This window comes from Rhamphochromis longiceps, linkage group LG8 (genome assembly GCF_057381845.1).
Source record: "Rhamphochromis longiceps isolate RC_006_pf linkage group LG8, R_longiceps_female_GT1.1, whole genome shotgun sequence".
NCBI lineage: Eukaryota > Metazoa > Chordata > Actinopteri > Cichliformes > Cichlidae > Rhamphochromis > Rhamphochromis longiceps.
The window spans coordinates 2,153,262-2,180,048 of NC_140564.1; the positions used below are offsets into that span (position 1 = coordinate 2,153,262).

At 41.2% G+C, this 26,787-nt stretch overlaps 1 protein-coding gene across 7 annotated transcripts in view; it reads right to left on the reverse strand.

The window, feature by feature from the left end:
* Window positions 1–23,402, reverse strand: part of LOC146662873 (rab3 GTPase-activating protein catalytic subunit-like) — a 56,493-nt gene extending 33,091 nt beyond the window's left edge. Inside the window, exons 1-4 of one of the 7 annotated variants that reach the window (XM_085415443.1) lie at window positions 5,686–5,868; window positions 4,883–4,951; window positions 4,444–4,514; window positions 3,528–3,657 (exon numbers count right to left, since the gene is read on the reverse strand). In XM_085415443.1, the coding sequence (XP_085271569.1) occupies window positions 3,528–3,657; window positions 4,444–4,463 (150 nt within the window). In that variant the 5' untranslated portion in view covers window positions 4,464–4,514; window positions 4,883–4,951; window positions 5,686–5,868. Of the gene's footprint in view, window positions 1–3,527; window positions 3,658–4,443; window positions 4,515–4,882; window positions 4,952–5,685; window positions 5,877–21,974; window positions 22,040–22,343; window positions 22,460–23,205 lie in introns of those variants that run through there. The other 6 variants (XM_085415446.1, XM_085415445.1, XM_085415444.1 and 3 more) reach the window with 6 other exon arrangements.
* Window positions 23,403–26,787: the final 3,385 nt, after the last annotated feature.

Here is a 26,787-nt window from a genome sequence, read left to right on the forward strand (position 1 = left end):
CCCTGCGTATCGTTTTTCACTCTGAGTTTTCTAAACCGGCTTCCTGAAATAGGGCCCTGCTTGTCCAAAGTGAACCGTGATGAAAAGATCAATTCATACAGAAGTGAAGCAGGAGTATCAGTCATGGACGCACGAGTTTGTTTGTTTTGTGGAACCACAAGGGAGCCTGGAGTGACTGGAGCTCCACTGGATCATCACCAGTAGGAAGAAAAAAAAACCCACCACGTGGAACTTTTTTGTAGAATCGTTGCAAATTTTCCAGCACACAGTGGATGTGATCTGGGAATGCAGTTTCTTGCAACGTGTACTCAGATATTTATGCAATACTTATGTAAGAATGCTGTTTGTTGACTTCAGCTCAGCATTCAGTACAGGCATTCCCTCCAAGCTGATCACCAAACTTGTGGATTTTGGACTCAGCAACTCCAGGCGACCATGGTTCAGGGGATTGGGAAGCTCATCTATAACTGGAAGGTTGCCGGTTTGATCCCCCTGGTCGTTGTGTCCTTAGACAAGACGCTATATAAATGTAATCCATTATTATTATTATTATTATCTGTACCTGGATCATGGACTTTCTGACCAACAGACCCTGGCATGTAAGGTCAGGCCATAACTGCTCTACCACCATCACACTCAACACTGGCACTCCACAGGGCTGTGTGCTGAGCCCGTTCCTCTATGACTGCAGACCTCGGGCCAGATCCAACTCCATCATCCAGTCTGCAGATGACACCGCGGTGACTGTCTCATCAGAGACAATGATGAGTCTGCTACAGGGAAGAGTAAAGCACCTAGCTGTGTGGTGCTGACAATAACCTGCTCCTGAATACCAGCAAAACCAAAGAGCTCATTGTGGACTTCAGGAGGGAGAACAGAGACCCCCATGTCCCCATCTACATAAATGGCACAGCTGTTGAACGGGTCTCCAGCTTCAAGTTCTTGGGGACCCACATCTCTGAGAATCTGTCCTGGTCAACTGACACCTCCAGCCTGGTCAAGAAGGCCCATCAGCGCCTTTTTTTCCTTGAGGACACTGAAGAAGAACCACCTGTCTACTGACATACTGGTTAACTTCTACCACTATGTGATAGAGAGCATCCTGACCAACTGTGTCACACTCTGGTATGGGAACTGTTGCTGGCCACAAGGCACTGCAGCGGGTTGGGCAGTTTTCACCACAGGGACTCCACTTCCTGCCATTGAGGATGTCCACAAGAAGAGATGTCTATGCCGAGCACGCATCATTCTCAGGGACTCCTCTCATCCTGCCAATAAACTCCTCCAGCTCCTCCCCCCCAGAAGGTGCTACAGGAGCCTTCAGACTAAAACCAGCAGGTTTAGGAACAGCTCCTCCCCCACAGCTGTCACCCTACTGAACTCAGCCCCCGCTGAACCTTTCCATCCACACTCACTGAACCCTTCTACACTCCTCCTCCCAGTGACCATGATTTCATTCTCAACATTGTTACGTTCTAAGTCTAGGCGTGTCTTGAACGCAACACAACATTGGCCCACCACACTCCACCCAAAACAAGAACCCAAACAATAGTATATTTTAAAATGCTAAGCAGCCATGTATTTGCTTCAGCAGTGAGCAGTGCCGAAAATAAACAAAACTCCCTAATGGTCCCTACGCTTTCCTACCCAAAATGAAAAACCAAACAAAAGACAATTCACTTACCTAACTCGCTACATGAAAAACAGGAGAAAACTTAATCAACAAAAATGGCTTCTCACACCTACTAGGCTGCTGCAGTGAACAATATATAAATCAAATTCAAATCAAATTCAAATTCAAATTTTATTTGTCACACACACACAACCATACACAGTATGACATGGGGGTGAAATGCTTGTAGCTGTACAATGCCCGACCATTAAATGACAGAAGAAAAGTTTTACAATATTTACAATTTACTACAAAAATTTACAAATTAACTTAGGAATTTACAGTAAAGAATGTGCAAATAGCAGAAGAGATTATAAAGATAAGGATTATAAATTATAGGAATTATAGAATTATAGGAAATGTGTGGTGGTGCGTGTGGTGACGTGTGTGAGAGTCCAGTCTTATAGTGACGTGTTTGGGAGAGTGGTGGAAAAAAGGTGGAAAAAATACAAGGTGGAAAAAAAAAATACTCAATTGCTACTTTACAAATCTATTTACAGCTATATACAAAACTACGATACCAACACCACAATGATCACGACGCATGACAAACTGAAACACAGGGCTTAAATACATAGAGGGAGCAATCAGGGAACGGACAACAGGAGGGAAACACAGCTGGGGCAAATCAGAACTGACGAGACAAGGAAGCGTAACCTGAACACACTGAGATAAGACAGACCTTCAAAGTAAAACAGGAAACACATAACAGTCACGCCTAACACAAAACACTGACAACATTGGATCGTAACAACATTCACCACATGCTCACATTGGTTACTGCTATAGTTTTACGACACTGACAGAGTCTCTGTTATAGTGCCTACACTGTTCACTGTTACAGTCTGTTCAGAGAGCTACGCTTCCACTGCTGTAGATATATTCATAGCACTCTGTAGATCTGTTTACCTCACACCGATACATCTGCATATATGTAGCACATCTGTATATTTGTTCACAGTACACCTGTATATCTGCCCATCTGTACAGCAATACAGAACATCTGTATGCTACACCATCTGTATATCTGTACATATGTATACAACAGTACATCTGTATATCTGCTCTCTACTGAACTTATACATAATCTGCTCTTATTGCACTTACTGATTAGATGCAAACTGTATTTTGTTACCCTGTATTTAGACATGTGTAATGACAAACGTTGAATTCTAAATGCTATCCTAAACATTTAAACAGCTACAGGAGAAGTTTTTAGAAGACCAGTAAAGAGAGCATGGAGGCAGATGGAGGATGCCAAGTCCACTGTATCTACACACTTCCTGTTTCCACCTCATCCTTCCAGTGCTTTACTACTATGGGCTCAATTGTGGTCATAAATATTTTGTACTTGTAAATCAGGATTTGTGTGTGTAAAAAAGATTTGTGTGTGGACTTATCCAAAAAATATGTGTGAAAGTCTGCACTAAACTTTCAAGTTACAAGTACGAATTTTGACCCTATTTTTCTTCCTCTCATCTGATTGGCCAATGTCATGTCAATCACAAATTTAACTATCCAATCAGAGAACACGATTGCGTGTCCCGCGAAAAATTGGCAACACAAAAAAAGAGAAATGAAATGACTATTTAGTGTATATCAATGTGTGTGTCTCCTATATGATATATGCAAGTGACATTTTTTACTGTAACAGCGATTCATACAGGAAAATAATGACCAATGACCGCAGCCGCGTTGTACATTTTTTTCAGTTTCAATATTTTTTTCAGTTTCATGTCAAGGTGGCATTGTTCTGATCCCATACACACACAAATCCTGATTTACAAGTACAAAATATTTATGACCACAATTTGAGCCCATATACTCTCTCTACCACAGCTGCCTTTGAACTTGCCTGGGCCAGGTCTGAGTCCAGCTTTGCTACTCCTGCCAGGTCACATGACACAGGGGTGTGGTCTGATGTCAGCAGGCAGGTCAGTGGAGCCCTCTGGTGATGGATATATGGCAGTGAAGCAGGAGGAGGCCTGAGAACAGACAGCAGGCTTAACTAGCAGGACAAAGTAGCATGTAGTACTTGAAGGAGTCATCACAGCCAATCAGCTCTCAGGAAAATGGAACATCACATAAATATTTCTCTTCTTTGATTTTCATCAATGTATTTCCTTTGATAGATTTTCCGTCAACACTTCTGCTTGATTAGAAGCTCATAGGCAGTTCCTGTCACTCTACAATAAAACAATGTAAAGGCTGCGCTCTCTGCCCTCCCACTAGCTGACACAAGTAAACTGTGCTAAGATGCCCTACATGGACTAAGGTTCTTGGCCACACACATATAGATTTAGTTGGCTGTAGAAATCCATGCCATGAAGCTCCCAGCGCACATTTTTGATGCTTCTGTCTGTGGAAGAGCAGGTTTGGAGCTCTGCAGAGCCTTGGTGACTTTTACTGACTATGCACCCCTACCCATTTATTATGAACTAACAGCACAACGGTTTGTGCTTTTTTCTATAATACACATGTATGATTTAGATTTGTACTTATGTGGCAGCTATTCACTGACCTGACAAAGTTATTTTCCATAAAAACTAAAAGTGTTGAAATTCTCAGAAAATGAATGAGACGTGCATGCAATTTGACATATTTTATTGTTTTCTGTGTGTGTTTGTCTGTGTGAAGTTTTGATGTGTATGTGAAAAACACAATTTTGAAAACACAGGAAAAAGACCTCAAGACATGTTTTCCTTTACTTTCTATGAAACAAAAATTCCCACCAAGGCTTTTCAGTGTGAAATTTAGTGTATAGAAAATACCTGTGCCAGGTTGTCTCCATCTAGTGGTGAACATGGCCTCACCACTACACCACCATCAGGTGAGCTTTTCACTGTGCACAGTGACACAAAAGTCATTTAACAATTTTAAAAAAAGCAATGTTACAGATTCAGTAAGAACTGAAGTTTATCATAATCCTTCAAGTTTCACTCAGTAACAGCAGCTTTTTAATATTATTGGCTATAGTTTAGAGTCACATTTATATGAAATGTCAAACAATCACAGAGTGACACTGAACTAAACAATCAATGCCATGTGAGTTGTTCTTGTTTGTTCTTTATCTCAGATTTATTGTAAGCAGCGGGAGTAGAAGCTAAAGAAAAATAGTAAAGATATGAATGAATCTCTGCTCTTACAGCTTTTATTGTGCCATAATGTCTGCTTTGAAACTGTCCTCTTGCTCGTCTCTTGGATGCTCACCTCTTCTTCATCTTTCCTGTTCCTTTCACCAAACTGCTGCACTCTCGTTCTCTCCTCTCGCCTCCTCTTCTGGTTATAATTAGGATGCAGTCAGCATGTGCCAAACAAACTCCCCCCAAATCGATCATGTTTGATATGATGATGACGTTTTTAACATCTTATTTATGCACTTGTTGGGTGGGAAAGAGTAAACAAAGATGGGGCATAGAAGCAGAACTGATACGTGTGGAGGGACAGTAACTGTGTGTGTATGTGTAAGCATTTAAACACTGCAGAGAGTCAAATTAACAGTAACACTATTTTGTCTAAGTCCGCCATTGTAGAAATTCATTTCACCGAAACAATAACATGGCGCACAATGTGACAATAAACGTATAAAACACAAATTCTTACCTAGCAGGAGAATAAATAATCAGTATTTTAAGGCTACTGCATGTATAGATGTCACTGCTGGCTCACATAAGCTAGCTCTGAGACCCGCCAGAGTTTACGCCACAGTTGACTGTCGCGAAAGAGTCGTAAATCACCGGCATTGTAAAACTTAAAATGATTCCAGGGCATGTTATAAAACACCCAATAGATGTGCTGGATATTAAACGGTATCAAACGACTAAATGAACACAGGGTTACAATTACATGCTCACATCGTCACATCGAGAGTTTATTCATTAATCATCAGAGTTCAACAATGTTACATCCAGTTGAAAACAGCTTCACTAACGCCAGCAAAACAGGCTAACAGTATATAAGAGCACAGAAACAGCCGTGCTTATCGACAGCTCGACATATCCTCAACAACTCACCTCAGTATGTGTAACCCGTTCATGTGTTACGCCTGTTGTTCTTGCGTTGTGTTCTGGCGTGAAAGTAGGAGGCAGGAGACAGTACTGGGTCTTTGGCTCTTTACTGCACATCTGCAACACAGAAACATGTGTCTGATCTGTGTGTGTCACGCGACTGCCAGTACACCTCTCCTCCGGCCATGCTGAAAGCAGCTGTGTCTGCAGCTTCATTAACACTACAATAATATAATGAATCAAATACAACAAATTGTTTTAAAACATTAACTTAAGCTCTCAAAAACAAAAAGCACAAAATAAATAATATGTCACTGAAAAAAACATCAAAAACAACTTATAAGAACAATAAACAAAATAATTCAAAAACAAATAAACAGTCAGATAAATACAATTCAATAACCAGGACCCAATATTCTGGTATTTATAGTTCAAACATTATACTTCAGTACAATTATATTAATAACCGCCATCTAACAGGCAGTACAACACTGTACTTATAAAAACAATGAATGAAAGACTGCATCTCCAAAACATAAGAACATCTCCATATCTGCAACACAGAAATATGTGTCTGATCTGTGTGTGTCACGCGACTGCCAGTACACCTCTCCTGACGAAGGAAAAAAAGAGTGCATGCTGTTAAAAAAAGACTGCCGCGAGTAGCCGCTAGCAATCAGGCTAACTTAGCATGCTAGCATTTTAGCTGCGTTCTCGGCTAAAACTCATAAGCGTATATTAGTGAACTCCGCCCTCCACAAAACTTATCCCGAATGAGTCTCTTAATGACAAACAAAAACGCGGCGGTTTGGCTGTATTCACATTGCAGCTTGGGATCTGAACAAACTTTAATTAGCTGAGAGCAACGTGGCAGTGACTTACCTCCGGCCATGCTGAAAGGAGCTGTGACCGGGGCACACATGCACGCGCCTACGTCACCACGCAGCGCACACACACATGAACGCACTATACACATATGCAGCATATTTATATTACTTGGTTTTAGAGTTGGAGTATTTACATATTGATCTGAAATATTTTGCTGCTGAACAGCAGAGTTCCAAAGCGTCCCCCTGTAACCATGGTTACGCAGATGCATTCCGACTGTCACGTCACCGAGGAGAACCTGTTTCAAATGTATACCTGGATCAACCTGCAATCAGTTTGAAAAGTTTTCTGCTGAGATCCGCAGCTCGACTTCCTGGCACCCCGGGATAAGATGAGTTGCTGTGTTTTTCACGGAGAAAAAATAACGTCAGTGTTAGATGAAAAAAAAAAGATGCAAGCAGAAGAGGACAGCAGATTGAGAAGAGATTTCTTCAAACGGTAAGGAGCTTCTAACAAGTGATATCTGATAAGCTTAAAACTTAAATCTTAAATCTAATGTCCAGATTCATGCTAAACTTTTCTGATTACTCCGTGTATCTGCACCGTTAGACTTTTCATCGCCACTTTACGGTAACATACTGGCGTCACTGCTGCCAGCGTCATATCGTGACGCCGTGTTACGGTAGCTTACCTTTCTGCAGGATGATACCGTTTTTTGCTGGTGTGGTATAATACTCTTGGACAAATTATGGTAACGCACCGTAGCCTTTTTTACGGTATCTCACTGGCGACAGTTATGTCAGTGAGATACCGTTATGTCGTTATGTCGTAAATTACGTCAACAAAGTAACATCATACTGTGATTAATAAATTGGTATACTACCGTTTATTCACGGTATGTCACTGTAAGCCCGCTGCAAGGTAATAAACTGCAATATATTAACCAGTAACTTACCGTTATCACGCATCATCAGTACCAAAAATATTCATCTCTGCTAGAGGACACCGTGTCCTAACAGGCGGTCATTTACTCTTTTAACAGGTCGTAATTTACCGTAATTTCAGTTAACAGTAACATACTGTAAGAGACTGGAGGGTTCCAAAAAAGTTGGATGGATGGACACACACACACACACACACACACACACACACACACACACACACACACACACACACACACACACACAAAATATAATTCATGTGCTTTACACCACTTTATTTCAATTCTGATTCTTCCCTGCTGAAATGCACATTTCCAAAATCAAAAACTGAAAAGAACTGAAAACATATTTTCATTGAGGAAGCACTTGTTTTTACTAAACCATGTAATCCATTATTTTCTCAGATGGTTGTACAAACAATAACGATATTATGTCATATCCATATCATGGCAGACAACACATGCTCAAGTGTTGGGTTTCCTTACTTATATTTTGTAGGGTCTCAAACCTACAATGTGAAGTGCCTTGGCATTCATTTTGTTGGCACCATACAAACAAACTGAATTGTAATGGATATAATATCAAGCCCCACACGTCTCCCTTTATATACACTTTGTCCAAAATACTGGCTCACACGACCAAATCATTGCACAAAACAGGGTCCACAAGGACATGGATGAGCGTGTGTGGTGTGAAGGAACTTGACTGACCTGCACTGAACCCTGATCTTGCTTTGTGGACTGAGTTCATTGATTTGTAGGGTGAGCCAATACATGTGACAATTAAAGTGTAAGTAGCTGAAATAATTTTTAACAAACGGGTAAAAGAAGGTTAGCACTGTTGCCACACAGCAAGAAGGTCCTGAGTTCAATTCCACCATCAGGTCTTTCTGTGTGGAGTTTGCATGTTCTCCCCGTGTTTGCGTGGGTTCTCTCCGGGTACTCCGGCTTCCTCCCACCGTCCAAAGACATGCAGCTTGTGGGGATAGGTTAATTGGATAATACAAATTGCCACTAGGTGTGAATGTGCGAGTGAATGTGAGTGTGAATGGTTGTCTGTCCCTGTGTGTTGGCCCTGCGACAGACTGGCGACCTGTCCAGGGTGTACCCCGCCTTTCGCCCTATGACAGCTGGGATAGGCTCCGGCGCCCCCCGCGACCCTGAAAAAGGATAAGCGGAAGTGAATGGATGGATGGATGGGTAAAAGAAGGGAAAAAAATCAAAACTGTTGCACTCAAAAAAACCTATTGGACAGAGACAGCGTCTTGCAAGATGGCGAGAGAGCTTGTCTTCATTGTTGCTCGTCTTGTGTAAATGTCCAGAAAGCATGGGCCATGGATCATCTGTGGAGACATGGGTAACAACACATTGGTCACTTAAATTATACAAGAAATTTACTAATTTCCCTAATTTGAAGTTCTCCACTCAAATTCAGTAAGCCACTGGAGGAAAGTTGTGACATGAGGGTTAATGTGAACAACCTTTCGCTTCACAGTGGTCCCAGTCTTCCTGCTTGTCCCAACCTTGGAGGTACATTTTGTTCCCTCTTCAGGGTTTATCCTTACAAAAAACCTTGCACCCGCTGACTCCTGGTATTCCAGGTTCAATACATAGAATGAACCAAAGAAGACTGACATTGCATCAGCACAGGTGTTCTCTTTGTCCAGCTCAACAATTACACGCCCCTCTGCACTCACCATCCAGCAGGTGGCGGTCATTGAACTTTGTCCTTAAATGTATAGGGGCAACATGTTGTCATTATGCAACATAAAATAATTTCAATACTTCACTTCTTCACACTGTCTAGATAGTCATAAAGCAAATACCTACGTACAGTTAATTATTAATGGCCTTGTGTACATAAGTCCATTTTAACATATTATAATTGTATATAATTGGGAATTATTCTGCACATTAAACACACCTAACAAAGAGTCAGCCCAGTTAAAGTACCGGAGGTGAATCAACTGTATGGTTATTTTGGAGTTTATAGTTTGTGCTGCTGTTAAACTTTACAGTATTGACTTCAGTATTTCTGCTGTTGGTGTAGCTAGACTACTGTTGATCAGTAATATGTAATGTGAAATTTGATATTGTTACTTTGCTGGATTCACTGAGACACATGTCCAACAACCTTGGTTTATAAAGGAAATTACAGAAATTTGAGCTAACAAAACAGAGACTGGATACCTGTGTCCACGAAAAGCTCCTGTGCCAAACAGAAATTTTAATATGGTCTAATCAGCTCTATGTCATAAATGACTTCTTACCAAGCATAATCAGCCTTGGGGTGCTTGGCAGGCTTTTAACATGCAAACTGAACAATATAAATTTGTGTGCACTGAAGCCACAAAATTTAGAAATACACAGTTGCAAAAACTTCAGTGACCAATTACCTTTCCTGAATGACATATTCAATGCAAAAAATAAGAGTATTGTCAATAGGGACCAATTCCCAGTTTTTACATGATCAAAATTATTCACAAAAGGCTTCAATAAACAGAAAATGTGTGCCAACAAGAGAACAGTGCACAAAAATGAAAAGATATTTGAGCTCGACGCTTTAATGGGTTTAACATGACTTAGTCAGCACTCCGCACCGTACAGGTAGTACAAGCACACCTGAAAACACTGACCAGCTAACAGCTTTAAGCATTTGGGCGCAACCTCGGTAGTTCACCGATTCACCTGTTGCAAACGTCCAAGTTTCTATCAAGTCTCATAAATCCATCGGCAAATTACCTAACTAGTCTTTTGAGTCTCCACATTCAGAGATATTGACAATTTGTCTTTAAATGAAAATATCCTGGTAGGGTAGCTTAAAAGTCAAAACAAACAGTACTAAGAACGCATTTCGGACTTCTCTCGAATAAGTGAAAAAAACACTTACCTTCAGACTGATTAGCAGGTTCCGATCCAACTTTAATGTGTCCCATGTCAGTCCGTTTTAGGGAAAAAGTGTTAAGTGGTTTCATTTAATTTTGAGATACTCCCGCATGGACGAGCAGCAATTTGGAGTCTAGCAGAGTTACCACGAATAGCATACGATCTTCAGATATAATCCAATCAACCTTGCATTTAACCCGATTGAACATCCAGTTACCTCTGACTACTTCTAAGTTGCACATGTTAACGGTCTCATCATCACTCTGTGCTGCAGCGAACTGTATCTGTGGCACAGAATATTTGATGGCCATGTCGTTCTCCTGCTTTGCAGCTTTTTTTGAGTCTGAATTGCGGCTTAAACGTGCAAAACTAAGAGAAGCAGATCAATATTTTCTTCTTGTTGTTATTTAATGGTGGTTGGCAACCAGCGAAAGGAGCATTAACCACCTCGAGCACTATTTTCTATCCCCAGTGTTGTTTTGAAAGTGAATACCCAACGTGTGCGTCATACGTCACGTTGTACGTCAGGTGAAGGTGTGGTGTCGGCTATCGCACCTGTCGCATTACAAAGCTTTAAAAACGTAACAATCCAACACAACCCAACGCGCTAAACTGTGATAATGTGTTACATTATCACTGAAGGAAACGGCTTCCAGGGCCTAATCCGTGGATCGGCTTCCTCCGAGGCGTGGACGTCTATCAGCAGAGAATGTACCTTAGTCTGTAACACAGTCAAATATATTCTCAAGTAATATTCAAGCATGCCATTCAGCGTGTTAGTACGAGCTCGGGAGCAGCTTGGGAGAACAAGAAAACAGAGACTGCTTCAGGTTGTCTTCCCAAATTGACTCAACTTTATTCACAAGTACAACAGTTTATATAGAGGGACAAATTCATGAGTCAGCAGATTCTCAGTTTAAACCAGTACAGACCAAGATAAGGGAGCGTCTTTCTGCCCTTGGGTGAAGAAGCATCCTTTGTATAGTGTATCAGTTCAGCTACAATTGTGATTATCTCAGCGACATATTTTCAAGGCACGAAATAAAGAGTTCTTTCATTAGTGAATTCTGAAACAAACCATCTGGCCTTCAACAGGCGTCTCCTAAAAGATTAAGAAACTAATGTAGCTGAGGGAGTGATCTCTGTGGTATTTCAACCTTGTACCAGCCTGTGATTCTCACACATCAATTCTTGGGTCAAAGAGAAAAATAACTAAAACAAAGGGGCCTTATTGAATGACAGAGTTTTCCTGCATAATGTCACTATAAAACAATATCCAGTAAATGCTCCCATGGTACTAAAATACCTAACAGTTCCCCTCTTTTATTATTTTTTTAAAATAATAACTCAAATAGAAAGGAAAAATCACAAATGTAATAACATAATATAAAAAGCAAATCATAAAATGTAATAGTTCACAGCCTAATGTTCAATATACACACCAGGATCATCATTGGTAACATCTGGCACATCCTCAGGATCAATTTGTGCTAATTGCAAATACATTGAAGTAGCTGTACTAGGTGGGTGTCTTGCCAAGTGGAGCATGAGGTATTGTCAGCAAAATGTGGCTTGTAGAAATGTGAACAGGGTTGCAGTTTACAATACAAAATAGTAAATAAAAATCCTAAGGTTAATGCAGTAGATATGATTAATAATCTAAATATATAAAAAAACACAGTTCTTCAGTCGTCTCCTGGCCTGGTCCCAGGTTCGAGAGACCTAAGCGTCGTGTGATGACAATGGGCATTTCATTTTTTCCATTATCAGGATGAAACGAGTCTATCTTTATCAGGTTAGACATTGTGTGGTACTCTAGGCTTTCTGTTCCTGCTGGATGTTCGAGTACCTTGTTGTTGTTCAGGTGGGGGATCAAAGGGCTTTCTGAGTCTTGGCTCTTTCAGGCGTTGTGTGTTAATCAGCGATTGTGCGTGTGTAGGTGTATTGAATCCGGGCGCTGGCTCGCCTGAGTCGTCATCTACTTGATCCGACGCCTTAGGTGGTTTGGTGGGGCTGGTCTTAACCCTGCTGGCATGAATCCACTGAGGTTGTCCGTCTGTTAGGATGCTGGTTCTCGTCACTGCAAGTACAGTCTGGGGGCTGGAACACGCGGCCTCCCTGAGTGCCCTTGGTTTTAGCGACTTCACCAACACCGCATCTCCTGGTTTCCACGGATGGGTTGGATCTGTGGAAGGGAGAGGCTGAGAGAGACAAACTTTCTGATAGTTATTATTCAGTGTTTCTACCAGGTTATGAACATAGTCAGACAATGCAGTGTCTATGTCCCCTTCCAATAGCGGTGCCCCTCTGGAGGCTGACCATGGTGTTGGAAACGGTCTTCCCATGATTATTTCAAATGGAGATAATTTGGTTGCTGCGGATGGAGTCATTCTAATCTCGCAGAGGATTTGAGGAAGTAGTTTGATCCAGGTCATTCCTGTTTCTATCATTGCTTTAGTCAGGCGATTTTTTATGGTCCTATTCATTCTTTCTACAACTCCTGAACTCTGAGGATGGTATGGCACATGATATTTCCAGTCTATTCCTAGAGTTTTAGCACACTTTTGAATTACTTCTGATGTGAATGAAGGTCCTCTATCACTGTTAATTTGGTGAGGTATTCCAAATCTGGGTATTATTTCATTGCACAACTTTTGACAGACTACTTCTGCAGTTTCTTTTGATGTTGGATAAGCTTCTACCCATTTACTAAATTGGTCCACTATTACCAGTAAGTACTTGATGCTTCCTTGTGCTGGCATGTGTGTAAAATCAATTTGTAATGTATGAAATGGGAAATCTGGTTGTGGTAAATGCTGATGTTTTGCTTTTGAGCTACCTACATTAGTTCGTGCACATGTTAGACAGGTTGCTAATATGCGTTTTACTGCGTGTGATGTTTTCTCGATTACAAATCTTGATTTTATTGCTCCTATTACCCCTCTTTGTCCGACATGACTCACACCGTGAAAATGGCGGACAAGGATTGGCAGTAGTGAAGATGGGAGGGCAATCAAACCCTCAAGGTTTTTGTATAAGCCGTCTCTGTTATCTAAGGTACAATCATTACTTTCCCAGTAAGTGTAATCTAAGGCAGAGGCTTGCTCTTGTATGAATTTTAGGTCAACATTTGTTTCTAAATAGTCTGGGAGTGCGACAAGTGGCAGCTGTAAAGGCAAAGATAATACTTCCTTTCTGGGTGGTTGCTGTGAGGCAGCAGCTGCTTTCGCGGTTACGTCTGCAAGAGCATTTCCCACTGCTTCGTCTGTGTCAGCCGTGCTGTGCCCCTTCGTTTTAACAACTGCAATTGCCGATGGCAGCTGTATAGCCTGCAAAAGTCTTTGAACAAGATCAGAATTAGCGATCGATTTTCCATCAGCAGATGTGAAGCCTCTCTGTCTCCACAATGTGCCAAAGTCATGCACCACACCGAATGCATAACGGCTATCAGTGTAAATTGTTACCCGCTTATCCACATGTAACTCACAGGTGCGTATTAAAGCCATGAGCTCTGCTTTTTGTGCTGAGTGAAATGGTAATGAGTGAGCCTCTAGTATGATGTCAGGCAATGTCACCACCGAATAGCCACAAAGAAATGAGTTGTCATTTGGTTTTGAACAGGACCCGTCCACATAAACAATGACTGAGTCTGGTATTGGTGTCTGCTCTAAGTCTGGGCGTGGTGCTGTGGATTCCTGTATACGTGTCATACAATCATGATCGTCAGGGTCGTCTGAACCATCCTGTCGGTCAGAGGAACACAGCATACGAATGAGTAAGTGTGCTGGCGAATTGGGTGTGCTGTTTGCTTTTATAGTGAGATTTGCTGTTGAAGTCAGTGTAGCTTCATAACCTGAGCGACGTTGTGCGGTCATATGTTGTGTAGTTATGTTTGCTAGAATGGTCGTGACCTGGTGATTGGTGTGTAGAATAGTGTCATGTGAGAGTGTGAGCTTCTCGCAGTCCCTTATCATGATAGAGCAAGCTGCTACTGCTCTCAGGCAGGCCGGCATCCCCTGAACTACTGCTGGCAGCACCTTTGAGTAGAAGGCTACTGGACAGTAGCCACAGCCATGCTCTTGGGCCAATACGCCTGCACAGGTTGTGCCGTTCTCTGTGACGTACAGGTGGAACGGTAAGTGGTAGTCAGGCAGACCCAAACAAGGGGCAGAGGTCAGCGCTCCCTGTAATGCATTGAAAGAGGCAGTCATTTCTGTTGACCACAGTATTCGAGGAGGCTTGTCTTTTTTGCAGCATTCACGCAGAATGTGGTCATGAAAAGAACAGTCTGGTATCCACTGTCTGCAATAGTTCACCATGCCTAGGAAAGACAGCATTTCCTTCTGTGTAGTGGGCTTAGGGACAGAGGTCACAGCTTTGACCCTGTCTGTAGTCATGGAACGTTGTCCGTGAGACAGTGTGAATCCCAAATATTGAACAGAAGTCTGACAGTACTGCATTTTCTTTGCTGATGCTTTGTGGCCAGTCTGTTGGAGGTGCTGGAGTAGCATATGTGTGGCAGTTTGACATAGTTTTTCACTTTCAGCACAGAGGAGGAGATCATCCACGTACTGGATCAAGGTACAGCCCTCTGGAGGAATGAAGCCGTCCAGGGTAGCACGTACCACCATTGAGAAAGCCGCAGGGCTGTCTACCATGCCTTGGGGTAAGCGAGTCCATGTGTACTGCTTATCTCTATGTGTAAAAGCAAATAGCGGCTGTGTGTCCTCATGCACAGGTACTGAGAAAAAGGCGGAGCACAAATCCACCACAGTAAAATGTGTGGCTGTTGCTGGAATAGATGTCAGTATGCTGGGAACATCTGGGACAAGAGGTGGCAGAGGCATAATGACTGCATTAATTTGCCTTAAGTCTTGTGTGAAACGCCATACGCCAGGTTTGTTAGGCTTTGGCACAGGATTGACAGGAGTGTTATATGGAGATACTGTGGGCTTTATTACTCCAGCTGTCAATAAATCTCCTATGATGATGTCTAAGGCTGCGGCTTTTTCAGCGGAAATGGGATATTGCTTGACATATACCGGCTTGTTGTTTTTCAGCTGAGCATGATAAGGTGTACAGTCGATAAATCCTACATCATTCTCACCTCTTGACCATAATGTCATGTTTTGATATTCAGCTGGCAATGTGACAGCAAAGATAGTACAGTGTATGGGGTAGGTTAGATCTATGTGTCGACATGGTGCAGTAATGTCATAGCCTATGTCTGAGTTATGCGACAAAACCACTGTTTGGCCTTCACTGGTGTGAGCAGTTATCATGTTGTTGAACAGTGTGAGAGAAACAAATATGTGGCTTCCAGGCATGGGGTTACCTGGTAGTGGTGTCTGTACACATGTTTGGCACAGTGTGTGACGTGGGATACCAGTCAGATGGATATTGAGTTCATTCTCCGCTGAGGCGTCCAGCTGACACAGAGGCTGTTCCTTCTCCATGGTGTCGGTGCATAGGGCAGAGAAAACATAGCTGTTATCAGTGTCTGCAAACATTTCACCCTTTGTGTTAAATGAAATACACAAGTTCATTTTTGCCATTAAATCTCTGCCTAATAGATTCACAGGCGAGTTTGGAATAATTATGAATGGATGATATGTAATTTCGTCTGGTTTTGGGCCCCAGCGTGTTTTTAGAGAATGAGTTTTGGGGCATTGCACTAGAGTTCCGTTTATTCCCATGGTGTTGATGCACACAGAGGAAACAGGCCCACTATAGAATTTTCCAGACAGTGAACTTTTAGTGGCTCCACTGTCAACTAAAAAGGAATAAATCTTTTCACCTATTTCTATATCTAACGTGGGCAAGCTTTCTGTGTTACGGGACAATTGCAAATGCAGCATCGTGTGTAGTGCTTCACACTGTCCCTCGTCTTCACCTGGGCCTCCCTATTGTCGGTCCAGTCTTTCGTTATCATATGGGTGGGGATTAAAATGTGGATTATAAGGTTGCTGCCTAAGTGCAAAAGGGCCATTATTTTGATGTGATTCCTGTCTGCGTTGCCAGTTACCTTGTCTGGAAGAGCTCTGCTGACGCCTAGTGGCAGGAGCTGGTCCTGTGTTTTGTGGTTGAGACCTACGTGCTGCTGATTTGCATTCCCTCCTCCAGTGTCCTATTTTTCCACAATAAAAACATGCGTCTCCACTCCTATCTCTCCTTCTGAAATCTCCCTGCTGCGCTTGTTGAGGGGGCGGGGCCCCTGCATACATCATTTTTTCACTTTCCTCTGAGCCTTCAACATCAAAATTCAACATCATCTTAACACTTTTAGCCTTCGTGCTGTTGGGGAAAAGATCTGCACCAGCTTTTGTTTTGACAAGTGTGATAAAGTTCTTTATCTTCATGTCATAGAGATTATCAGTGGCAGTCAGCTTCAATAGTTGTGAACATTCTGGATGAATATTGTTTAAGAATGTTGTTATGAAAATCTGATCATTTCCTCCTTCAGGCGTGCATGCCTCATTAGTCCAGCAGTGTGTGAAACGTTTGATTTTATCTCTAGACATTGTGAGCAGAAATTTCTTTAGATTTTGAAAAAAGGCTGTGATTTTGTCATCGTTTATCCACAAAAACGAGGTGGTGTTGGCTGCTTGGTCATCTTTAGGGTCTAGTTCCTCTACTTCTTCAATAAGCTGAGATTCAGTCACACCTGGAATTCGTTGACATAATATATATCTATAATCAGGCCCACCCAAGTGGTGGTATCTGGTTTTACAGTTAATTTTGATTTTTTATCGGACCCGTCTAAGGTCTTTGAATTATTCTGACCCATGGTCAGTGATTTCCAGAGGGGTTTAGACGCTTGAAGGATTTAAGTTAGTTTTTATTTTGCTGTGGCACACCTGAGGTTACTTGATTTTTTGCTAGCAATTTTATCTTTTTAGTGAGCAACTTCTCACTTTTTAACGAGCAACTTCTCGTTTTATGACCCCAGGCAACTTCCTGTGTCCTTTCTGCTGGTGAGCAACTTCTTAGTTTATGACAACAGGCAACTTCCTGTGTCCTTTCTGCTTTAATTTACAAAACAACAGGCAACTTCCTGTGTTTCTATGTGGGCCACTAAAGAAGGCTCCTCAGCGTATCCCACTTGTTACTATGTGGGCCACTGAAGAAGGCCTCGTCAGCGTATCCCGTTTCTATGTGGATCACTGAGAAAGGCATAACACAGTCTTATAAAATAAAAGACGAGTGCCTACCTTCGTCAGGATCCCACTTCTGACACCAAAATTGAAGGAAACGGCTTCCAGGGCCTAATCCGTGGATCGGCTTCCTCCGAGGCGTGGACGTCTATCAGCAGAGAATGTACCTTAGTCTGTAACACAGTCAAATATATTCTCAAGTAATATTCAAGCATGCCATTCAGCGTGTTAGTACGAGCTCGGGAGCAGCTTGGGAGAACAAGAAAACAGAGACTGCTTCAGGTTGTCTTCCCAAATTGACTCAACTTTATTCACAAGTACAACAGTTTATATAGAGGGACAAATTCATGAGTCAGCAGATTCTCAGTTTAAACCAGTACAGACCAAGATAAGGGAGCGTCTTTCTGCCCTTGGGTGAAGAAGCATCCTTTGTATAGTGTATCAGTTCAGCTACAATTGTGATTATCTCAGCGACATATTTTCAAGGCACGAAATAAAGAGTTCTTTCATTAGTGAATTCTGAAACAAACCATCTGGCCTTCAACAGGCGTCTCCTAAAAGATTAAGAAACTAATGTAGCTGAGGGAGTGATCTCTGTGGTATTTCAACCTTGTACCAGCCTGTGATTCTCACACATCAATTCTTGGGTCAAAGAGAAAAATAACTAAAACAAAGGGGCCTTATTGAATGACAGAGTTTTCCTGCATAATGTCACTATAAAACAATATCCAGTAAATGCTCCCATGGTACTAAAATACCTAACAATCACGTATATCAGGACATCTCTTCTGAACCAAGACGAAGTGGTGCTACAAAGGAATTATTTCTTTAGGAGAGCATTTAATAGCAGTCTGGCCTGCAACAAAATGCACCGCTAAAAATACAGTTTCTGCTTGTCCCAGAATTTATTAATTTTGAGAGTGAAGTTGTAGGACTGATGCTGGTTAGTGGTGTAGGTTTCATGGATGTGACACCTTGTGTAAAATGACGACCAGAGCATATTATTAGGTCAGTTCACTGTAGTTAGGCAGAGGTGTCTTAAAAAGTACCACCTTATACAAAACAAATGAAGGTCCAGTATAAGAAAGAATAAGAAGAGAAAAAAAGCAACATCCTGCTAAATGAAGTCATTTTTAAACATTACTCTAAATGTAGCCATTAGTTTTTGTTGCTGGCCATACAAAAATAAGTATACTTCAATTATATTTCCCAAGTATATCTTACCTAGTACGTATACTAATAATGCTTCTTGGGACTATATTGGCCCCCGTTTTAGTACATAACAGTATTCTTGAAATTAACTTTTAGATGTACTTTTTGTTCACCATAATTGTACTAGCATAATGTCATAATGTCTACAAGAGTATAATTAAATATACTCGACTCTATCACAATACTAACCTTACAAGTATACTATTAATTAATAGTATTACTAATGTTTCACATTGTTTGACTAAACAAATGCATTTATTAATATATGAGGTTCCATTCAGTTCAAGGAATTAAATTTTAGTGTGGCTGCAACTTACTCCTTAAGTTAAAAATTATGCTGTATATTGTAGTTTATATGTTATACTGCTTTCACAGTGAATCACATTTTATAGTAATACACTCTGAATGAGGATTTTTTTTTCTCAAAGATATTTTTATTGAGTTGAAGCAACAAAGAAAAGCAAATACACGCAGAATTGTCAAACGCCAAACAAGCAAGTTTCACAGTGACTGTTAAAACTGAAATATCAGAATACAGATTAATGACACACTCACATGTCTTATAGTTGCTTCCAGCAGTTTATCCCCTACCCACAACACTTAGAACCCCTATCCCTCAGACCAGGAAGGAAAAAACCCAACAAAGCAAGAAAAAAGAAGCAAACAAATAAAAACAACTGAATGAGGATTTAAGTAATTACTCTTAGATCTACAGTAGAAAACAACAGAAATCCGGATGGTGTAATAGTATAATCTCAGTAACATCACCAATTGTTACATTTGCTGTATTTTACAGCTGTTTCCATGAGTACGGTGAGTTACCGTAAAAATAGTGTAATCTCATGGAATTTTCCCACAATTACATGCAAATTACAGTACTAAACTGCTAACATCCTTTAGAGTTTTTTACTGTTGATTTTGCAGTACTAAGCTATGGAAATTACTGCAAAGGCTAACAGTGTTCATGTTTTGAATCGGGTAATTTCATGGTGAGAAATGTCTTTGACAAAAAAAATGCAGGATTAATTAATAGCTGTATATGACTGCTAGGTTAGGACGTGGTTAGGTGCAAATACTTAAGAGAGAGAGATTTTGCTCTATTAATATTTAATGGAAATCTTTTCCTCCATAAGATTGTGGGCAAAGTCAATAAATTGTCTCCTGGCTTTCAGGTCCCCTTGAGCCAAATTTACAGTTTTTGCAATTAAGAAAAGAAAAATAGATTTAAGGTGAAACAAATTTTTTCAATTCATGGAATGATGACATTATCACTCATTCCATATTGTTCCTAAAGTTTGCAGTCTTTTTTTTAGTTAAAAGTTAAAGCAGAGCTTGTTTTTTTAGCTTCTTTGATAATGTAACTCTGCATATGTGTACATGCATGTGCACTGATGTGTGCATGGGGGGTGATTTAACATTACAGTCCCTTGAAATAGCATTCATAGTCCTTGAACTTGTGCACATTTTGTCACCTTACAACCACAAACAAAAGATGTTTTTATTGACAGTTTCAATGGTAGATTAACACAAAGTAGCACATAATTGTGAAGTGGCATGAAAATAATACATGGTTGTCAAAATTCTAAGCAAATGAAATTTGGAAAAGTGTGTCATTCTTTTCTATTCACCCCCTGCTCTTCATAGAGCCACATTTTGCTCCAGTTACACCTGCAGGTCTTTTGGAGTACGTCTCTACCAGCTTTGCACATCTAGAGACTGAATTATTTGCCCATTCTTCACTGTAAAACAGCTCAAACTTAGACAGATTGGATGGAAAGCGTCTCTGAGTCTGTATGACTATGTTTACTGTTTTGTCTATTTCAAACAGATGCCTGTCCTCACCTCTGCAGTGCTGCCGTCTCCTCTAACCCGGCATGTTTCTAAGGTATGTTTTCTTTCTTTTGGATGTTGTTCTTGTGGTTTTTCTTCAGAGATGAGGTTTGCAGTGTCTGTGTGGTGCAGCCGGTCTAGTCTAGGGGTAATAACAGAGATTGAAACTTTACTGATAAATTGTCCAACTAAAAAAATAGCGGGGTCCACAAATGTCATGTGACAACTAGGGATGGGTACCGGTATCCGGTGCCGTTATGGTACCGGTTCTGACATAAACGGTAGTAAACAGACCGAAAAGCAGCGCACATTTCGGTGCTTTATTTCGGTGCTTTTTTTCCCCTGAGATATCATACACTTTGGATTCTAGCCAATCATTTTACCTTTCCGAGGATAGTAGGCGGGCCCAGGTACGTACGTTCTTTTAGAGCAGAGCTACAGATTAAAAATGCCCAAGGCGAAGCGGTCAAAGTCTGGCTGTATTTCACAGCAAAAGATGCAAACTCAGCAGCAACAAGTGCTTTAAGGTGATACTGTGCAAAGGAGGTAACACCTCGAATCTGACGACGAACCTGGCGACGCATAGCGTTTTTTTAAAAGCCGAGAAATGCACCATATTTGATAGCTTGCTGCAAGACCTCACACCAAGCACATCTACTGCGGCTGTGGTGCCTGTTATCAGACCCGGAGTTAGCAACATCCCCCAAGAACCCGAAGACGAGAGTCCTGGCCCCTAGCCCTGCCAGTGTAGCGGAAATGATGACGGATGATGATGCAGCAGCAGCCGTTCTTCTCTGGGCGAGGAGCTTAATGTTGTTCGTGTGTAATTTACGTTGAGTAGGCTAACCACGTTATTACATTAATGCATGTAAGGTGAAGTAGCAAACACCGTCGTAGTTACATGCAGCTGTCTTCTTGTTTGATGGCAGATGCTCCCTTCATCCTGGCCAAAAAAGCTAAAATGACAAAAGAAAAAGTGGAAAACAGCTGAACATGAGAGGTTTTTGGACAAAGTTTGTGTTTTTTCCATTGTTTAAGCACTGCTAACCTAACCTAAACGATACCCATCCCTAGTGACAACCTAATTGGCTTACGGGATGATGACGTCCAGAGATGGGCAGTAACGCGTTACTGTAATCCGATTACTTTTTTTCAAATAACGAGTAAAGTAAGGGATTACTATTGCAAAAACGGTAATTAGATTACTGTTACTTTCCCGTAGGAACGCTGCGTTACTGCGTTACTAAAACCGTGATTTTTTTTTGCGAGAATGTCTCATGACAGTGACGTAAGCGAGTGCCACATTTGTGACAACAGCTGCGTGCAGATCAACAATGGATCATATATCGAGTGCGGGAGAGAGTATGAGCGTTTTCCTTTACTTTCTATGAAACAAAAATTCCCACCAAGGCTTTTCAGTGTGAAATTTAGTGTATAGAAAATACCTGTGCCAGGTTGTCTCCATCTAGTGGTGAACATGGCCTCACCACTACATCAAGTGAGCTTTTCACTGTGCACAGTGACACAAAAGTCATTTAACAATTTTAAAAAAAGCAATGTTACAGATTCAGTAAGAACTGAAGTTTATCATAATCCTTCAAGTTTCACTCAGTAACAGCAGCTTTTTAATATTATTGGCTATATTTTAGAGTCACATTTATATGAAATGTCAAACAATCACAGAGTGACACTGAACTAAACAATCAATGCCATGTGAGTTGTTCTTGTTTGTTCTTTATCTCGGATTTATTGTAAGCAGCGGGAGTAGAAGCTAAAGAAAAATAGTAAAGATATGAATGAATCTCTGCTCTTACAGCTTTTATTGTGCCATAATGTCTGCTTTGAAACTGTCCTCTTGCTCGTCTCTTGGATGCTCACCTCTTCTTCACCTGTTCCTTTGACCAAACTGCTGCACTCTCGTTCTCTGCTCTCGCCTCCTCTTCTGGTTATAATTAGGATGCAGTCAGCATGTGCCAAACAAACTCCCCCCAAATCGATCATGTTTGATATGATGATGACGTTTTTAACATCTTATTTATGCACTTGTTGGGTGGGAAAGAGTAAACAAAGATGGGGCATAGAAGCAGAACTGATACGTGTGGAGGGACAGTAACTGTGTGTGTATGTGTAAGCATTTAAACACTGCAGAGAGTCAAATTAACAGTAACACTATTTTGTCTAAGTCCGCCATTGTAGAAATTCATTTCACCGAAACAATAACATGGCGCACAATGTGACAATAAAGGTATAAAACACAAATTCTTACCTAGCAGGAGAATAAATAATCAGTATTTTAAGGCTACTGCATGTATAGATGTCACTGCTGGCTCACATAAGCTAGCTCTGAGACCCGCCAGAGTTTACGCCACAGTTGACTGTCGCGAAAGAGTCGTAAATCACCGGCATTGTAAAACTTAAAATGATTCCAGGGCATGTTATAAAACACCCAATAGATGTGCTGGATATTAAACGGTATCAAACGACTAAATGAACACAGGGTTACAATTACATGCTCACATCGTCACATCGAGAGTTTATTCATTAATCATCAGAGTTCAACAATGTTACATCCAGTTGAAAACAGCTTCACTAACGCCAGCAAAACAGGCTAACAGTATATAAGAGCACAGAAACAGCCGTGCTTATCAACAGCTCGACATATCCTCAACAACTCACCTCAGTATGTGTAACCCGTTCATGTGTTACGCCTGTTGTTCTTGCGTTGTGTTCTGGCGTGAAAGTAAGAGGCAGGAGACAGTACTGGGTCTTTGGCTCTTTACTGCACATCTGCAACACAGAAACATGTGTCTGATCTGTGTGTGTCACGCGACTGCCAGTACACCTCTCCTCCGGCCATGCTGAAAGCAGCTGTGTCTGCAGCTTCATTAACACTACAATAACATAATGAATCAAATACAACAAATTGTTTTAAAACATTAACTTAAGCTCTCAAAAACAAAAAGCACAAAATAAATAATATGTCACTGAAAAAACATCAAAAACAACTTATAAGAACAATAAACAAAATAATTCAAAAACAAATAAACAGTCAGATAAATACAATTCAATAACCAGGACCCAATATTCTGGTACTTATAGTTCAAACATTATACTTCAGTACAATTATATTAATAACCGCCATCTAACAGGCAGTACAACACTGTACTTATAAAAACAATGACTGAAAGACAGCATCTCCAAAACATAAGAACATCTCCATACCTGCAACACAGAAATATGTGTCTGATCTGTGTGTGTCACGCGACTGCCAGTACACCTCTCCTGACGAAGGAAAAGAGTGCATGCTGTTAAAAAAAGACTGCCGCGAGTAGCCGCTAGCAATCAGGCTAACTTAGCATGCTAGCATTTTAGCTGCGTTCTCGGCTAAAACTCATAAGCGTATATTAGTGAACTCCGCCCTCCACAAAACTTATCCCGAATGAGTCTCTTAATGACAAATAAAAACGCGGCGGTTTGGCTGTATTCACATTGCAGCTTGGGATCTGAACAAACTTTAATTAGCTGAGAGCAAAGTGGCAGTGACTTACCTCCGGCCATGCTGAAAGGAGCTGTGACCGGGGCACACATGCACGCGCCTACGTCACCACGCAGCGCACACACACATGAACGCACTATACACATATGCAGCATATTTATATTACTTGGTTTTAGAGTTGGAGTATTTACATATTGATCTGAAATATTTTGCTGCTGAACAGCAGAGTTCCAAAGCGTCCCCCTGTAACCATGGTTACGCAGATGCATTCCGACTGTCACGTCACCGAGGAGAACCTGTTTCAAATGTATACCTGGATCAACCTGCAATCAGTTTGAAAAGTTTTCTGCTGAGATCCGCAGCTCGACTTCCTGGCACCCCGGGATAAGATGAGTTGCTGTGTTTTTCACGGAGAAAAAATAACGTCAGTGTTAGATGAAAAAAAAAAGATGCAAGCAGAAGAGGACAGCAGATTGAGAAGAGATTTCTTCAAACGGTAAGGAGCTTCTAACAAGTGATATCTGATAAGCTTAAAACTTAAATCTTAAATCTAATGTCCAGATTCATGCTAAACTTTTCTGATTACTCCGTGTATCTGCACCGTTAGACTTTTCATCGCCACTTTACGGTAACATACTGGCGTCACTGCTGCCAGCGTCATATCGTGACGCCGTGTTACGGTAGCTTACCTTTCTGCAGGATGATACCGTTTTTTGCTGGTGTGGTATAATACTCTTGGACAAATTATGGTAACGCACCGTAGCCTTTTTTACGGTATCTCACTGGCGACAGTTATGTCAGTGAGATACCGTTATGTCGTTATGTCGTAAATTACGTCAACAAAGTAACATCATACTGTGATTAATAAATTGGTATACTACCGTTTATTCACGGTATGTCACTGTAAGCCCGCTGCAAGGTAATAAACTGCAATATATTAACCAGTAACTTACCGTTATCACGCATCATCAGTACCAAAAATATTCATCTCTGCTAGAGGACACCGTGTCCTAACAGGCGGTCATTTACTCTTTTAACAGGTCGTAATTTACCGTAATTTCAGTTAACAGTAACATACTGTAAGAGACTGGAGGGTTCCAAAAAAGTTGGATGGATGGATACACACACACACACACACACACACACACACACACACACACACACACACACACACACAAAATATAATTCATGTGCTTTACACCACTTTATTTCAATTCTGATTCTTCCCTGCTGAAATGCACATTTCCAAAATCAAAAACTGAAAAGAACTGAAAACATATTTTCATTGAGGAAGCACTTGTTTTTACTAAACCATGTAATCCATTATTTTCTCAGATGGTTGTACAAACAATAACGATATTATGTCATATCCATATCATGGCAGACAACACATGCTCAAGTGTTGGGTTTCCTTACTTATATTTTGTAGGGTCTCAAACCTACAATGTGAAGTGCCTTGGCATTCATTTTGTTGGCACCATACAAACAAACTGAATTGTAATGGATATAATATCAAGCCCCACACGTCTCCCTTTATATACACTTTGTCCAAAATACTGGCTCACACGACCAAATCATTGCACAAAACAGGGTCCACAAGGACATGGATGAGCGTGTGTGGTGTGAAGGAACTTGACTGACCTGCACTGAACCCTGATCTTGCTTTGTGGACTGAGTTCATTGATTTGTAGGGTGAGCCAATACATGTGACAATTAAAGTGTAAGTAGCTGAAATAATTTTTAACAAACGGGTAAAAGAAGGTTAGCACTGTTGCCACACAGCAAGAAGGTCCTGAGTTCAATTCCACCATCAGGTCTTTCTGTGTGGAGTTTGCATGTTCTCCCCGTGTTTGCGTGGGTTCTCTCCGGGTACTCCGGCTTCCTCCCACCGTCCAAAGACATGCAGCTTGTGGGGATAGGTTAATTGGATAATACAAATTGCCACTAGGTGTGAATGTGCGAGTGAATGTGAGTGTGAATGGTTGTCTGTCCCTGTGTGTTGGCCCTGCGACAGACTGGCGACCTGTCCAGGGTGTACCCCGCCTTTCGCCCTATGACAGCTGGGATAGGCTCCGGCGCCCCCCGCGACCCTGAAAAAGGATAAGCGGAAGTGAATGGATGGATGGATGGGTAAAAGAAGGGAAAAAAATCAAAACTGTTGCACTCAAAAAAACCTATTGGACAGAGACAGCGTCTTGCAAGATGGCGAGAGAGCTTGTCTTCATTGTTGCTCGTCTTGTGTAAATGTCCAGAAAGCATGGGCCATGGATCATCTGTGGAGACATGGGTAACAACACATTGGTCACTTAAATTATACAAGAAATTTACTAATTTCCCTAATTTGAAGTTCTCCACTCAAATTCAGTAAGCCACTGGAGGAAAGTTGTGACATGAGGGTTAATGTGAACAACCTTTCGCTTCACAGTGGTCCCAGTCTTCCTGCTTGTCCCAACCTTGGAGGTACATTTTGTTCCCTCTTCAGGGTTTATCCTTACAAAAAACCTTGCACCCGCTGACTCCTGGTATTCCAGGTTCAATACATAGAATGAACCAAAGAAGACTGACATTGCATCAGCACAGGTGTTCTCTTTGTCCAGCTCAACAATTACACGCCCCTCTGCACTCACCATCCAGCAGGTGGCGGTCATTGAACTTTGTCCTTAAATGTATAGGGGCAACATGTTGTCATTATGCAACATAAAATAATTTCAATACTTCACTTCTTCACACTGTCTAGATAGTCATAAAGCAAATACCTACGT